The sequence below is a fragment of the Micropterus salmoides genome, unplaced genomic scaffold (genome assembly GCF_014851395.1).
Source record: "Micropterus salmoides isolate LMB-PRFRI ecotype aquatic unplaced genomic scaffold, ASM1485139v1 Ms_hic_scaffold_9, whole genome shotgun sequence".
NCBI classification, from domain to species: Eukaryota; Metazoa; Chordata; class Actinopteri; order Centrarchiformes; family Centrarchidae; genus Micropterus; species Micropterus salmoides.
In genome coordinates this window covers 10,105,055-10,122,434 of record NW_024044681.1, presented here as the reverse complement: position 1 = coordinate 10,122,434, position 17,380 = coordinate 10,105,055, and the positions used below count along the sequence as shown (strand labels likewise).

Genomic DNA, 17,380 nt, shown 5'->3' with positions numbered 1-17,380 from the left:
ACCCTCCTTTATATGTCCGCGCAGCGCGCGGGACGGTTTCTTCCAGACCAACCAGGAAAGAGGCTTCCTGCAGAGCAGCAGAGGGCGGCCCGCTCTGCGTTTAGGCGGAAAGTTTGAAGGGATTTTCCGCCAATAAGCGGCGGAGATTCAGGCCTCTAGGCGGTGCTGAGCTCCAGCAGGGGCCCCTCACCAATCAGGAGCCGGAGGTCTGAAGCAGCGTCACCGCTTCGCAGCCGGTCCCGCAGTTTAAGAGCAGCGCGGCTCCTCTCTTCACTACACTTTTCTCCTGTTGAGAGAAACGAGACGCGATGGCCAGAACCAAGCAGACCGCCCGTAAATCCACCGGAGGAAAAGCTCCCAGGAAGCAGCTGGCCACCAAGGCTGCCCGTAAGAGCGCCCCGGCCACCGGCGGAGTGAAGAAGCCCCACCGCTACAGGCCCGGTACCGTGGCTCTCCGAGAGATCCGCCGCTACCAGAAGTCCACCGAGCTGCTGATCCGCAAGCTGCCCTTCCAGCGCCTGGTGAGGGAGATCGCTCAGGACTTCAAGACCGACCTGCGCTTCCAGAGCTCCGCCGTCATGGCTCTGCAGGAGGCCAGCGAGGCTTACCTGGTCGGCCTCTTCGAGGACACCAACCTGTGCGCCATCCACGCCAAGAGGGTCACCATCATGCCCAAAGACATCCAGCTGGCCCGACGCATCCGCGGAGAGAGGGCTTAAACTCCCCCCACACCTCTTTACACCACAACGGCTCTTTTAAGAGCCACCTCACTAAAGCTCAAGAGCTCCTTCCTCTGATCCTCCACTTTATATATTTTGATGGCTTATTTCAATGTCAACAATCATTTAATAAACTTAGATGATTCTTGCTAATCCGGGTCCTGATATTCATCTGACTACTTTTCAATATGGGGAAATTTCTATTTTTCTTCCTGAGCATTAGCAACACTGCATTGCTTCAATGTTGCTGACTGAAATATACATTACTGGTTAGGCACACATGTGAGGAAGCCTACCTGTGCTTTAATATAATAATATAAAGTTAAGCTGCCTCAGACAACACAGTAAATGTCAATGCAATACACTAAGATATTGATAGGCTACTGCAGTTTTGTAAGATAAGGATAAAATTAATCAATAGAATAATATATAAAGAAATTGCCACAGAGACTTTAAGTCACAAACTCAGTCTAACCTTTTTACTCAGTTTTCAAGGAATCTGTGTAATAAGATAATTCCATTTATGTGTATGTTTATAAGCAAATTTGATCGGATATTTTGAAATTGGAGGATTACAAGCAACAATATCTTTGTGACACATTAAATGCATGGTCACATATTTGGTTCAATTTAATGTAATATATTTTGTAGCATGGTGTGGCAGAAAATTGTTACTTATTACTTTATTAATATTATTGTTTATGTCTCTCTCTCTCTCTTTCTATTTTTATATTGTGTTTTCATATTTTTCCTCTCAATATAAACCTTCTCTTATTATTATACTCTTTATTAGTCAGTTCACATATGTAGGGTTTAGGTCAGAGCTGTGAGATTGTTTAGTGTTTTCCCCTGTTGTTGTTCCTCTCCTTGAATGTTCATTCAAGGCCGGGAGAGGAAAATCTTTTAGCTCAATTATTTGCTTAATCATTCACCAGCAATATACAATTTCTACATCATAGCACTTATTATATAAAGTCCCCTAAGGCTTATGCATTATAAATATGTATGCCACTTCAGACAGTAGGGGGACAAAAGCAAACGCCATTTTTATATACAGTTTATGGTTTTACCAGACCTCCTCTATTTTTCCTCCACCTGACAAAATGATAACTGCAGCAGCAAACAGTTGATTTACAGTTGACAAATGGACAATAGTACATTTTAAATTGTGTTTTCTCTGAACATATGTGTAAATGTCCTAAATGTGTCCTGAGACGTTTTGATGTATCTCACTACTTGATAAAATATGTTTGCTGCTGGTACAGATGCTTCGTTGTCTGTCCTGATCTCCTTACTTTTACCAAAAATGGGAAAACAGCGCCACCAAAATCCCGCTAGTGGCCAAAAATATATCACATCTGTAGTGAAAAGAACTTCTATAGTGAATAAATAGAAAGAGTTGAGGGAGTTGGTGTTCAGCAGTTGTTTCCATAGTGTAGTGGTTATCACGCTGGCCTCACACACGGAGACTGGCGCTCGCATACAGGTGTAAAAGACAATCTCTTAAGCAGAAGCCCTTTGAATCCATCTGTGGCTCAAATTATTTTGCTGCAGAGAGTTTGCATAATTCAAAACAATAACAATTGATTGCAGAGTTTTATGAAAGGTAAATTAAGGCACATCAATAGATGTCTCAGCTCAGCATATGAATATACATGTTTGATTATTTAATTTCCTTTTACAATTACTATCAAAGTAAAGACAATTAGATAATGCTTTCAAGGTATGTCAAGGCAAATTCCTTGTAGTAGTTAGCAGTTATAATCAATTATTATAAGCTGAAAATCTTTTCAGACTGTTGGACACCTGAAGACTACAGTGACAAATAAATGAAAATAATTGATTATCTACACAAATGAAATGAAAGTTCAAGTAAGGATGTCCCGAGGTGATCTACAGGCTCCAGATCAGGGCCAGTGCAGTACAGTCTAGGTATAGGCTATTCAGACTGATGTAAACAAAAGTTCAAACACTGACCGCACAGTTAAGAGAGAGTGACCCACTGAGCCACAACATAAGTTAAACAACAGCCACAATCAGAATGCATTTTATTTAGTACTAAGATAAGGCTGAGCAAAGTTTCAACCTGGAGCTTGGAGACAATATATAAACACAAGGACATTGGTGAAATACGTGGGCTGCATGTTAGATGTGGGAGGAGAGAGCATAGCCTTGAAGGTCTTGGAGAAGGTTAATGCCAGAACCACACACATGGCTCAAAAGGCAAAGCTAGTGAATAGGAACTGCCTAAATGTATTTAGTCTTGTCCAATGTCACTTGATCAAAGTCATCAAAACAGATTTCTCCTCAGAATAAATTGATAAGGGATGTGTTGTACCTGGAATAATGGAGTGATGTGGGCAGGACAGCTGCAGCTCAGTATGGCCCAAAATCATTTTACTAATTAGTTTAAAAAGGCAGGGTGTGCGTGGCCACAGCACTCAAGCAACCACTGGTAACTTGAGTCTTAATAGGTTCAACCTGTCAAACTGCCACAGCTGCTGTGTCTCCAAAACCTTCTCCGGGCAGGTATTAAGGGAGCTGGTGTTCTTCGGTTTAGCCAGATGTTTTACATTACCTGACAATGCCTAACATGAGTAGGCTACTACATGTATGAGAGTGAAAAAAAGTGTGAGATACACTGAGGGTGTGAGAGGATGACTTATGTGAAAATGCCTAAGCTGTGTTTTTCAACCAAAGGAAATAAAGAACACAAACATTAGAAGAGGCCAGAACACGACCAAAATAACAAACTATATGACAGAAAAGTAATGGAAGGGGAATTCTGCTGAAAACAGAATCCTCCCTCCACACTGATGGAGAAAGACCTGTTGAGGGCCACGGCTGAGACACAGGGGACATTAGACTTTTATCCTGTCCCGTAACAGTATAATGATATTTTTTTTCAGGTTTCAGTAGGCATTATTAAATTTCAGTATATCAAATTTAGATGGTGCAAAAACAAAACAATGTTAATTTGTGTATTAAGTAACTTACATTAAAATGTTTACATTAACAGCCAATGTAGCGGTGACTGTAGCTGGTGTAGCAGGTGGTGGACCGGAGTCAGCCGTCTGCTGCCTGAGGATGTACTGAAGCAGGTTACAGCTTGAAATTGATCCACTTTCCAGTAAGTTCCTGAACGCATCATTTTCACAGAGTTTCCGTAGTGTAGTGGTTATCACGTTCGCCTAACACGCGAAAGGTCCCCGGTTCGAGACCGGGCGGAAACACTTTTCATTAATAATATATTTTATAACATCCACCATGTGTCATTTAAACGTAACCACATTAGTCTCAGAAAATCAGATTTAGCAAATCATATTAATGATAATACACAGGTTTAAAATTCAGATTTATTTATATAATCCACAATAACTAATCTGTCTCAGCTGGCATTATATTCTGTACATCATGACAACATTATAAGGACAAATAGAGACAAGTCAAGACTGTAGGCCTATGTTCTGTGACAGATTCCCAGTAGTTATTATAATGGGTATAAATATCTACATTAGTGGTATAGGGATGATATCCTACAGGCCTAATATAGAAAATAATAATATGGTTCACAGCAGGATCGTAGTGGGAGAGAGTGACCTATGATGTGCAAAATCTTGATCAGATTAAGTTGGTAATTCTCCTTCAGGCAGGTCCATAAACAGACAGGAGAGGAAACAGCGCCACATGGTGGTGTAAAAATACACAGCTGGTGCAAGAAACCCCGTAGAATAAATTTCAGTCATACAAGCTCCATGAATCTGCTTTTCCTCGAGGACGCACTGTTGCACCTTCCTCGTTAGTATAGTGGACAGTATCTCCGCCTGTCACGCGGAAGACCGGGGTTCGATTCCCCGACGGGGAGAAACATTTATTATTTAACAACTGGATGGAAGTCGAGCCTGAAGATCTGATTCTGACAACATTCAGACACAAAACGAAGATCTGCCACGAACCTGGTCACATTTACAGGAGAAGATGATTTGGATTAGTCGACATGATTAGACAATTTAAAACACAATATGAAGACTCATCATGTATATGGCCACTTATCTACAAGCCCACACTTAAAATATTCTGCTGCATTAACTTTGTCTTGTCTTTAGATTATCGTCAGTACTTTTCTTATCGTGTCTCCTGAGAATTCACTGTTTCCATAGGACATTGTTTCTGATCGGAACAGGGATCTTTAACTAGCCTACTTTTGTTCAAGGGCCAGAATTTCTCTAAGCAGACACCGTGAGGGACGGACTTTCAATTATCTTAGGATAAATTACCATATCAGTGCTTAAAATTTTCATTTTCACACATTACTTTTGTTCCGTGAACAGACTCTTAAAAAACTGGTAAATCCATAATGGTAACTGGCCAACTTGAACAGAAAGTGCTCTCAGACTTTCAACAAAGAGGCTGTTCACTGAGGAGGGAAAAATCTGTAACTGCTGACTGCATTTCTGATTATGTTGATCAACTTTGTTTAATACCTTAATACTTTATATACCTTTAAGGCCCGATAGGCTAGTCTATGGTTTTGACGCAATTATACATCTGAGACGTTATTGTTGACGTGACACCTGTAGTTACCGGTTGTAACAGCAAATGCAGGTTAAGCCTGTAGGTCACAGAAGTCCGGGGCAGCTAAACAAAGTATTGTCAGTTAGTAATTGATCTTTTTCCATAATTATGTGAGCAGCCATGATCTGACTTCATGCTGCACAAGACATGAGTCTGCGAACAGTGAAAGGAGTTAGATACCTGGCCGAGAAGGTGGAGGTGTGCAGCCTGTCGCCTGCAGCTCTTCAACTCCCTGCAATATTTCAAACTGCTCTATCAAAAGTTCAACAAGACTTTTGTCGTGTTTTGTAGATGCAGTTTGACGGACGACAGCGGTCAGTGCTACATTGTAGGCCCATTTCCTGTGACTAGTTTGAAATAAAAGCCAACTCCTGTTTTGCTAGTTAAATGCTCTTGTGAATGTGAAGCTCTAGCAGCAGAAAACGTGCAGTTTGTAGGCCATTAGCAGTATTTTAATTAAGCGTTTTAGCAGGAGTTTATGTAGCTAAATTGTTGTTTTAAGATTTTGAATAATTCAAAAATGACTGCAAGTGATTGGTTTACACTGAATGTTTAGTTTTCCTTTAAGATGCAACTTTTCTAAAATTGTAAGCAGCCTGATTAGCAAAACAGCAGCCAGTGTTGAAAATGAAATAGTTTAGGCCTACCTTTAATGTGATTATAATATTTAATGTCTACAGTACATAAAGATCAAATCTCTGGGCTTTATGATTTACAGCCATGTTGTCACATTGACAAAAATCTTGCAATGTTGTATTTACATGGTTGAATGTGTTTCCTGTAATTCACTTTGGCCAAAAGCATCAATTCACTAAGGTAGTCCAAACTAAAAGCAATGAATACAATCCAATATTTATCTAATATGATGGAGATTAATTACACTAAGGTTCTTTTTCAGTAACAGCATTATTTAAAATATTATTTATATATTAGATTTCTTAAAATGTAAAGTAAAAAATGTAATTCAATATTTATACATACAAATAAAAACAAACCATTACACTTCAACATCACACTATCAAGTTGTTCACGCTCAGTCAGATACTCCAGTAGTATCCTACAGGCATGTTTCTAGTATTAAGCTGGTTCAGTCGTTCCTTTAAGGTTCAGTGTGTTCATGTGCTCTAAAGTCAAAATGTGGCGTCAACATGGATGCTACTACAAAGATGTGCTGGATTATCATTATCAGAACATTTACAACGCACATAGTTAGTTAGACAGCAAACTAACCTTTAGAACCACATTACAAATTACATGTTTGCAAAATATCTATATGCAATATGTGACTTATCAGGAATCAGTGCTTCTTTATTCTCATGTACAGTTTATTTCTCTTTTTGCAATAAATAATAAAAAGTTACTGATCACATGAATACACAACCTTCTCTTTCCTTCGCGCAAGAGCAGCTTTGGTGGCCGACACGATCTGTCGGCTCTTGTGATATATAATATGTGTGGGCCTTCATTTGCCCAAATTTTTCTTCTATCCTTAATAAACCAGTCAGCTACTACTGCTCACCTTACTTCTTCTTCTTCACTCAATCAATATCATATATGTGATATGATATTAATGTGTTGTGGACATTTGTCTCCGTTTGTGTATTGATTATTCAAAATTAACCTAGAGTGAAACAATTTCATCAGTCAGTTTACAGCCTTTCGCCAGATGTCAGCTGGGAAAATAGGTAGAACAACATGAAAATAATTCAACGAGATAATCAAAAGGAATCATTTTTGTCTTTAAGATGGCTGCTAAAGATGTAGGAGGAGCCGCTGAGTTTGAAACTCGCGCCTTCTGTCCTCTTTTACGTCCGCAGATAAGATGTAAAAAGCGCGTGTCGACCCTCAAATTCATCAATTTGTTGAACGAGTAAAGCTGAAAGATGAGCGGAAGAGGCAAAGGAGGAAAGGGACTCGGTAAAGGAGGCGCTAAGCGTCACCGTAAAGTGCTCCGTGATAACATCCAGGGAATCACCAAACCCGCCATCCGCCGTCTGGCTCGCCGCGGCGGAGTGAAGCGGATCTCCGGTCTGATCTACGAGGAGACCCGCGGGGTGCTCAAGGTCTTCCTGGAGAACGTCATCCGCGACGCCGTCACCTACACCGAGCACGCCAAGAGGAAGACCGTCACCGCCATGGACGTGGTGTACGCTCTGAAGAGGCAGGGCCGCACCCTGTACGGCTTCGGAGGCTAGACCCGGTCCAGACCCGCTGAAACACAAAGGCCCTTTTAAGGGCCACACACCTCATCTAAAGAGTTGACGCTCCTTTATTAACTTTGATAAACACTTGGCTGTTTGATTGATCATGTGATGTCCTGTACATGATTCCAAAGTTTATAATTACTATATCAACAACAGTTATGGCTGAGAGTCTGACATTATGTCAGTTCAGAAGTGGCTTGACACCAAGAATGTGACACAAACTCATGCCTCAGTCAAAAGCTTGACTCTGCATTTAACAATTCTCTCAATGCTGCATTCATCCCTGTTGCTTGTGATCCTCTTCCTATCACACTAACTTTCCATGATACAGTGAACAGCCAGCCTTTTCAGCAGTGACCTGGACACCAGATTAAGAGATTAAAGGCTCTTTTGTCTGTATTATACATTATATTATTCTAATATTGTAGGTATGGATTTTTAAATTTCCATCAGCTGTAAGCCTTATAAACAAAATAAAAGCTAAAGGCCTGAAATATTTCACTTGATGTGAAATTTATCTACAACATATGAAAGTTTCATTGAATTCCCTTGGAAATAAATTCAAACAGTTCTTGTATAATAACTGGATGGTTTGTAAGTAATACTTCCGGTGTCGACTTTTTCGTTATTAATTCCATTGTTAACATAAATAAATGAAGTATGACAACATTGCCTTTTGACTATCTTGTGAGGTCACATATTACTTCCTCTATTGTGTAAGGTAGCCCACCAGCAACATGACGACATGTCTGTTTATGAATGCATTTTATTATTTTGGTTTTATATTCAGTACATAGAAATCTACATCCATCTATTTTAGATCAGTGAATGTTTTCCTTTATTAGCAGAACCAGCACAGCTGAACATGATACAAACTTCATTTCTCACTGTACATTGTATTGCTCACAATATCAAGGTTTGACCCACAATTTTATACCATCAAATGCTCGACTACAGATAAACGTACAAGGTTAATGCGCAGCAGGTCATTTGAGGTACGCAACAAATATCACAAATATGGGGAAAAGATCCAGGTAAATAAAACATATCACCTAGATGTTGATCTGTTTTTGATATTGAAAGAAGTTGTCCTTGAAATCTCTAATATAATAATATAGCACCATGTCATGGCCAATAGACCATCATTATATTCTAATTCATTGTGTTTGTGCAGCCTAATAAAAAGCAAATGCAGGTTTTATACAAGGTCCGACATTAACAGTGTTTCTGAGTTCATCCACTAAATGGCGCCATTGTTTAATAATAGTTATTACAAGTCATGTTGCAAAGTGGAACGGAGTGTTTGAAGAGGTAGAGATCCAAGGTGTCAATATCACAACGTATAAATACTTCATCACACGTAAAATCCAGTACTTAAGTAAAATTACATGTCCAGCTTACTAAAATTACTAAATTAAAAGTAGCCTACTGACCTCGCAAAATTTGTACATTTCCTTTAGTACATCCATTAAACAGAAAGTGAAGGCAATGTAGTTAAAGATTAGGCTAATTAACATAGCCTGGATAATTATTTTTGTGGAAATCAGTTAGAGGCAGTACAATCCAACTACAGTAAAACTGCCTTTGATATGTGGCTCATGTGAGATTTATCACTCAAAGTTTGGATACTTTTATCCAGAAATGAAGGTTTATTAATTAGTTAACGTGTGAAGTCATAAGAACAACACCGCAATTTAAACAAATGTATAATCAATATATAGGGAACATAGTACATTTAGCTGGCGCTTTTTATCCAAAGCGACTTACAATTGCTACATATGTCAGAGGACGCACTCCTCTAGAACAATTACGGGTTAAGTGTTTTACTCAGGGACTCATTGGTTGATGTGTCACAGTGGGGAATTGAACCCTGGTCTGATTTAAATTCCACTGAACATACAGGGTGAAACGGATCAAACCACTTTAGTACAAATTAAAATAAATGATGGTATTAAAACTATAATTTTAATACTGAAGTACTCAATACAACCAACAATCAGCTATTGTAATTGTGCACATAGAGGATGGATGTTAACAAACTCTCCTTGGTGTCTTATCTTGGAACAAAAATGTTTGATAAAAGAGAAAGGTCACTTGCTGCCACACATCAAATACCTGTTTGAGAAATTACCTGTATGTTGGAAAAAAAATAAAAAATGTGTGGAACACATACTCCGTGTATAATTACTCATTAAAGTTTGGGTGAAAAATTTCAATCTGACTGCAGAGTTTGATAAATAAATTTAAATAAATAAAGCTTTGATGGTGATGACAGTTCTGTTTAGTTCACTAGAGTAGATTTATTAGGCATTTTACTCCCAATATAAAAGTTGATGTAGAGTATTATACCATCTGATACTAATAACACATGGATGTATAATATGGTATAAGTATAGTTGTGTTGTCTAATTACAGCTCAGAGTGGGTTTGTTGTGTAACAAGGTGTTGAAGTTGTACTAATAAATGAGGAAGCCTCTTTAGTGAAGCTGTGGTGGTTCTTAAAAGAACCTTTGGTGCACTGAGTGCTGGATTAAAGAGCCGCTTCACTTCTTGGTCTTCTTGGCTGCAGTTTTCTTTACCGGAGCTTTCTTGGCAGCGGGCTTCTTGGCCGCCTTGAGCTTTTTAACGGGGGTCTTCTTGGGACTCTTCTTCGCTAGCGGCTTTTTCACGGCTTTCTTCGCCGGTGCCTTCTTCTTCGGGGACTTCTTGGCCGCTGCTGCCGCTGCCGGTTTCTTGGCCGCTGGCTTCTTAACTGCCGGTTTCTTGGCCGCTGTAACTTTCTTGGCGGCGGCTGCGGGCTTCTTGGCTTTAACGGGAGCTTTCTTCTTCGGCGCCGCTTTCTTGACAGGTTTGGCGGCTTTGGGCTCCTTCTTGGCGAGCTTGAAGGAGCCGGAGGCCCCGGTCCCTTTAGTTTGTCCCAGGGTTCCTCCGGTCACCAGCTTAGTCACGGCGGTGTTGATGCGTTTGTTGGCTTTGGTCACATCGACGCCTTTTGCCGCCAGAACCTTCTTAATGGCCGCCAGCGAGATCCCCTTGCGCTCCTTGGACTCAGCCACGGCGCTGATGATGAGCTTCGGGAGGGTCGGGCCCTCCTTCTTGGGACGGGGAGCCGCCTTCTTCTTCGGGGCTTTAGCCGGGACTTTGACCGGGGCCGCTGCTGGAGCTTCTTCCGCCATCTCTGCGTCTCTGTCTGCTGTGTTTGTCTGAAGGTGTCCGAGCTGAGAGGAGGCGGGACTTATAAAGCACATGAGAACCGTGGAGAGGCAACACACGCAGCCGCTCCGCCGCCCGCCTCAAATGTGGCGACACTTGTGTTTTCTCTTCCGCATTTTGGCGATAAAATACACATAAGACGAACGTTTTAGACCATAAATGTAATTTTATGAGTGAGAAAAAGTTCTTCGCTTCAGACTGAGTTCGTGTTTGGCGACCAGGACTCGTTCATTTAATCCCAGGATGCTTCAAACCTCTCCAACACACCATCACTTTGTACAACTCGTGGCGAGTTTTCTTCACATTTCGTCTCTAAAAATGACTAAAATTAATTTGTATTAAATGTGACAGTGGTTTCCCAGTAAGCGGAGACGTGTAGGGATAGAATAAAATTGAAATCGCTGCAATAATGAGATTAATTTAGTTTTAATCAGAGACGTTTTCTGTGGAGGTAAACACACGGTTGCTGTCGGGGACTCAGTCAATTGAATGGACTCCTGTCACAGATGGAACTGCTGGAAAAGACTTTCCGTTTCCACCAAATGTTTCATTTAACATGAAAGAACTGACAGAAGAACTGTACAGACACCTGACTTATAGAAATAACTTTAATCAGCTTCAGTTTGCGTCCAGACCAGCTTTCTGTCTGTGACATGATTTGATCTGGTCAGTTCCGGAAAAATAAATACATCAATATAACTTTCATTTGACGTTTTCTTGGTAATTATTGTCATCTGATTGAGCACACAGAGGTTTTATCATCAGCTTTATATTTTATTTGGAAATTTGGGACTTAAGAGCTTCCTTTTATTTTTTTTATTTAAGTTACACATAATGGGTCTCTCTATAGGCAGACTCATCAAACTTGACTTTAAACATGGAAAATATTGAAATTAATAGTCCTATGTGATTTAACAGACTTTATGTTGTTTTTGATTTTTTGTGGGGTTGTTTTGGGCTTACATAATATATTGAGAGGGATTTATGAAACAAATATCTGTTATAAATCTGAATCATAATATAAATTCTTAGTAAAAGAGGTAAAACATTTAAACATAAAGTAAATAAAATCTAAATATTTTGGGTGGAATCAATGTTTATGTTCATAAAACAAACCATGTCTGATAGTTCTATTATTTTACTATTAATAAAATTAATGAGAAAGGTCTCATGCAAGCTCAGAAAATCAGATTCAGCAAATCAAAAGTTATTAATGATCAAACTCACACACAGGTTCAAAATCCACCATCAGATAATTTATATAACCAAAAATAACTAATTAGTTTCAGCTGCCTTTATATTCCTTACGACAGAACAACAAATAGAATTACAACAAACACCATGAACCACTTGTACTAACAAGGGTTTAACAATGAATAGGCGTAGACAGGCGGCTGCAAATGGGCTAATTTTTGCTTTCAGATATGTTTCTCCTGGAGATCAACTTTTCTCATGTAAAGTCATCCCTGCTGAGTCAGCAATGTGTGCTGATCATGAAGGCATGATTTAGTTTTCCCTCACATCGGTGTCTTTTGTGGCACCTTTTCATCTTAATGATGAATTATGGGGTTCGACAAAATACAATGGGTGCCAGATCTTTTAGTTATGCTGATTTACATAACCATTTCACCAGGGCACTATGATCCCCTATGGGTGCTGAGTAACTGTATTGAGCAGGTTGACGATTGGATATGCCAGAATTTTCTTCAATCAAACAAGTATAAAACTGAAGTTATTGTTTTTGGAGCCAGGGAGGAACGATTAAAAGTCAGTGCTCAACTTCAATCTGTAATGTTAGGAACCACAAATCAAGCAAGAAATCTTGGTGTAGTCATGGACTCAGACCTGAATTTGAGGAGCCACATTAAGACAATTACAAAGTCAGCCTACTATCACCTGAAGAATATATCACAGATTAAAGGATTTAGCAGTTCTGAGGTCTTTACATTGGCTTCCTGTATGTCAAAGAATTGATTTTAAAATGGTTTAGGGCCAAAATACATTTCTGATCTTCTGCTTCGTTATGAAGCATCCAGACCTCTCAGGTCGTCTGGGGCAGGTTTGCTTTCTGTCCCCAGAGTCAAAACTAAACAAGGAGAAGCAGCGTTCAGTTATTATGCTCCATATATCTGGAACAAACTCCCAGATAACTGCAGGTCTACTGAAACAGTCAGTTCTTTTAAATGAAGACTGAAGACTTTTCTTTTTACCATTGCTTTTAATGAAATATTAAAGATTTTTCTTTTTACCACTGCTTTTAACTAGTGGATTGATAACTTACACTGCACTGTAACTTTTACTGTCCTGGTTTCTTTTTCTTTTTTTTTTTAGCATTTTACCATTGCTTTTAATTAAATATTTACACAGTGGGAAATTAGTAGGCAGTTGAGTGAAAAGATAATGAGAGTGAGATTGAACAGAGTGAAGAAAGTGGTCTTAAATCTCGCGACTGAGTGATTAGCAGGAACCTCTGTCCACCTGTAAACGTGCAACTGGATCAAAGTGGCCTGCGGACAGACATGTCCTGGTTTCTCTGTAGTGTTCGAGGGTTTTTGGAGTTTCAGTGGACCCAAAGATTGCTATGGACCCGAGTACAGACTAGCCAGAGAGTGTAGATTAAGTGTACTTCTCTGTTTATTCTCTTATATAAATAATTGTAACTCAATTATTTGCTCAACCCCTCAGCCTATTTTTATTTTCCATTTAACTCTTTTAACCCTGATTGTACACTGCACTGAAGCTTTAATGAAGCTAAAATAGGAGTAATGTGGTCATATTTCTTTGTTCTGGTTAAAAGCCTGGCAGCTGAGTTCTGGACAGTCTGGAGTCGATCAGTAGATTTTTGGGTTAAACAGGTAAAAAGGCTGTTGCAATAATCCAGGCGTGATGAGATAAAGGTGTGTAAAATGGTCTTGGTGTCTTAAAGTTAACATAGATTGAATTTTTGCTATATTTCTAAGTTGATAAAAACATGATTGAACAAGCTTTGTGGTGTGTTGCTCGAAATTTAAATTACTATCACACCAAACACCAAGGTTCTTTGCCACAGGCTTAATGTGATTTACTAGGGAACCAGCATAATAATCAGCATAAATGTAAAAAGAAATGCCATGTTTATGGATAATATGTCCAAGGGGAAGCAGATACAAGGAAAACAAAATGGGTCCTAAGACCGACCCCTGAGGCACACCATATTTAACTGCACAGATCAAAGAGACATAGTTGTTTACAGACACGCAAAACTTCCTATTTGACAGGTAGGATGAAAACCATTCTAGGGCAGTACCAGAGATCCCCACCCAGTGCCTCAGTCTGTCTAACATGATGTTGTGATCAATGGTGTCAAAAGCAACGCTAAGGTCCAGGAGTACCAGGACTGAGCACATGCCTTCATCAGCAGACATTAAAAGGTCATTGGTGACTTCAAGCAGGGCAGTCTCAGTGCTGTGGTACTTCCTGAAACCAGATTGAAACTTTTCAAATATTTTGTTATTTTCCAGTACAGTGAGCAGCTGTTTGGACACAATTCTTTCTAGAATCTTTGCAATAAAAGGCAGTTTTGAAATTGGTCTAAAATTATGTGGGAGGGAGGGATCTAAACCAGATCTCTTTAAAAGTGGGTTCAAGCAAGCCGTTTTAAAATAATCAGGGACACAACCACTAGATAGGGAGCTGTTGAAAACAGAGATCAAATGGGGCCCAACAGAATCTATTACTTTCAGTAAAAACTTTGTAGGTATTACATCAAGTGGGCTGGAGGACACTCTCATTTGTGATACTGTTTTTAAAAGCTCAGACAAGTCGATGGGATAAAACTGGTTAAAACTCTCTTGTTGCTGGTGAGGAACCTCTGAGTAAGAGGCCGCGGGGGTAATAGAGGCTCTGATTGACACCACCTTATTGGTAAAATAAGATAAAAACAATTTACAGTCATCATTACTTCCAGCTGAGGCACAAGGAGGGGTTGGGTTTACCAGCTGATCCACAGTCTTAAACAGAAACCTGGGATTGTGTTTATGTGTAGTAATGAGTTCAGAAAAATAGTGTGTTCTCGCATCCTTAACCATGTTATTGTAGTTAATTAATAAATCCTTCAGACTGAGGTAATGGACTTGGAGACTGGATTTTTTCCATCTGAGCTCTGCTTTCCTGCATTCCCTTTTTAGGCTGCGAATGCTGTCATTTATCCAGGGTTGCTTACTAGCTTTAGACGTAGGCCTAACCTTTAGAGGAGCAGTAATATTTATTGATGACAAGCAGATATGATTGAATTGATCAACCAGATTGTTGGTGTTGGAATCAGACAGGTGTTGGCTTTGGCTCTGAAAGAATGCGCAAAACTTTGAAACACTTTGTTCATTAAAGATACGAGAACACACGGAGCTTGGTGAGGCGGCATGAGTAACAGGCGAATCGCAGCTAAAAACAATACATCTGTGGTCAGATATGGTCATGTCCACTAATTCCACAGAGGAAATACTGACACCCAGGGTAAAAACCAAGTCCAGTGTATGACCACGGTTATGTGTTTATTTAAAAAGTCAGTTGCATTAACATTGGTGGGGTCATCAACATGAATATTGAAATCGCCACAAAGAACAATTCTGTCATAATTTAAAACCAGAGTAGATAAAAATTCAGGAAGTTCTGATAAAAATCCTCCAGGCGGTTTTGGGGGGCGATAAATTATAACAAATATGATAGGTTGCAGCCCTCCAACTTTAAGAGTGAGAACTTCAAAGGAGTTAAATTCATCACAGCGTACTTGATGACATTTAAAATTTTTCCTATACACGCTCACTAGCCCACCACCACGACCACTGACCCTCGTTTGACTAAAACAATCATATTGAGGCGGACACAGTTCAGCTAGCTGGCTATAGTCATTCATTTGCAACCAGGATTCAGTTAAAAACATAAAATCTAGATTTGCAGACAAGATAAAATCATTTAAGATAAAAGTCTTACTTGACAGTGATCTCACATTGAAGAGAGCCATTTTAAATGAGTTTGTTCTGGGTGCTGGAGTTGGTGCAGTTGTCCTAATCCTTAAGAGATTACTATTATCTGTGTGGGATGTGCACGTTTCGGTTTACTGGTCTATGCGTGATGATGACAGGAATAGAAGTCTTTGGAACAGCGCTGGGAGCAGACGGCTTTACATGCCAGCAGGTGGAGACAGTTGTTTGTGGCAGTGAGGCAGAGATCTGTTCAGTGAGCGGTGGTGCGTCCAGGTGTGCTGCATGAATGATTAGTCATTTACGTAAGTCATGTGTGGACCGCACCACATGCTGTATGTGCGCAGCTAACATTTCTGAGCCCCGTTTGTGTGGGTGAAGTCCGTCTGCCTTAAAAAGAGACATTCTTTGCCAGAAAATATTAAAATTATCTGCTTTAAAAAGTTAAAAAGATGGTTAAAATCTGATTTTGTCAGCTCAGACTGCTGAAAAGCTGTGTCATTTGTTCCCACATGGACTATCACTCTTGTGATGGAGGACGGGAGCGATGGCATTAGGTCCTGGGTTTTTTTTTTTAAATGTCAGCCGTGGTGGCACCGGGGAAGCAGTGAGTGGTAGCGTTAAAGAAATGGATGTTTCTGGTTATGGAGTCACCAATTATTAGTGTGGTTGTGGAGAAAAGAGGACGAGGAGATGCTGGTTGTGGGGTTCCAGAGCAGGACTGAGCAGAATCTGCTTCAACACTGTGTGCGGACTGAGGATGGAGTGTGTGAGCTGCCGAGTGTTGTGTTGGAGTAGCAGTAACAGACCTGAGAGAAGGGCTACCCGACGGTGCAGGGTAGAGACGGCCTCCGGAGTGTCTGAGCACAGCCTCCTTCAGGATCCTACGTCGGGAAGCGGAGGTTTTTGACCGGGATGACGGCCGCCGATCAGGCACAGCGGCAGACCGGCAGCCCAGCGCAGAAGATGTAGCTGGTGAAGGAGATGCAACAGTGTCGGCAGGCACTGTTCTCCGAAAGAGATCCGTATCAGGGAAACTCGAAGCCGCAGGTGCATCCGCTGGATGGACCGGAGTTTCGTCAAACAGGGCTGCATAGCGATGTGCGGAGGAGAGGCAGCCCCGTCCGAGCCTCTCTTGCAGCCACGGACCACCACTTCAGCCCAGGATGACTGAAGCTTAGGAGTCGAGCAGGAGGAAAGCCTGGGAAGGCTAGAGGGGTCCCATAACACGGTGTCCTGGATGTTGGCGGTTGCGCTAAGAGAAAGAATCTGTTTGGCTTGTACTGAAGCCACATCCATAAAGCCAGTCAGCAGGAAATCTTTCTCTTTGAGTTCCTCTGAAAGTCGTCCGATGTCTTCCATAAGGTCAGCAATCTTCTTGTTCGCTTTCTGAAGGAGTGAGCAGTCCTCATGGGGCAGAGTTATCTCGGCTAGCATAACGTTAGACGCCGGAGCTTTGCTGTGATCAGTAGTGTTGATAGTGTTTTTATGGTCATCTAGCTTAAAATCCATGTCGGATGACTAAAATCCTTGACCCACGTAAAATCTTAAAAACTTAAGTTAAATAAAAAGGATATAAAAATGTAACGAAAAAGTGTGGATTAAAACTGGATAAGAGTCCGGTTTAAAACGGAGCTTCCGACAGGTAGACGCCAACGTATGCGCAGATTACTAGTGTTACTATAGGGGACAGTATCCCTACCTGTCATGT

General features: G+C 40.5%; 2 protein-coding genes and 1 non-coding gene across 3 annotated transcripts; 2 read left to right on the top strand and 1 right to left on the bottom strand.

Annotated features, from left to right (window-relative positions):
* Positions 1 to 18: 18 nt before the first annotated feature.
* Positions 19 to 7,538, top strand: LOC119894799 (histone H3-like). The gene is made up of 2 exons (XM_038707471.1): positions 19 to 659; positions 7,178 to 7,538. The coding sequence occupies exons 1-2, from the start codon at positions 309 to 311 to the stop codon at positions 7,487 to 7,489; spliced, it is 663 nt and encodes a 220-aa protein (XP_038563399.1). The 5' UTR covers positions 19 to 308; the 3' UTR covers positions 7,490 to 7,538.
* On the top strand, positions 3,880 to 3,952 carry trnav-aac. Its single transcript has one exon. It is a non-coding gene; the product is annotated as a tRNA-Val (tRNA).
* A 1,586-nt stretch (positions 7,539 to 9,124) lies between the features above and the next one.
* Positions 9,125 to 10,776, bottom strand: LOC119894788 (histone H1-like). Its single transcript, XM_038707458.1, has one exon. It carries the CDS (start codon positions 10,744 to 10,746, stop codon positions 10,042 to 10,044), a length of 705 nt encoding a protein of 234 aa, XP_038563386.1. The 5' UTR covers positions 10,747 to 10,776; the 3' UTR covers positions 9,125 to 10,041.
* Positions 10,777 to 17,380: the final 6,604 nt, after the last annotated feature.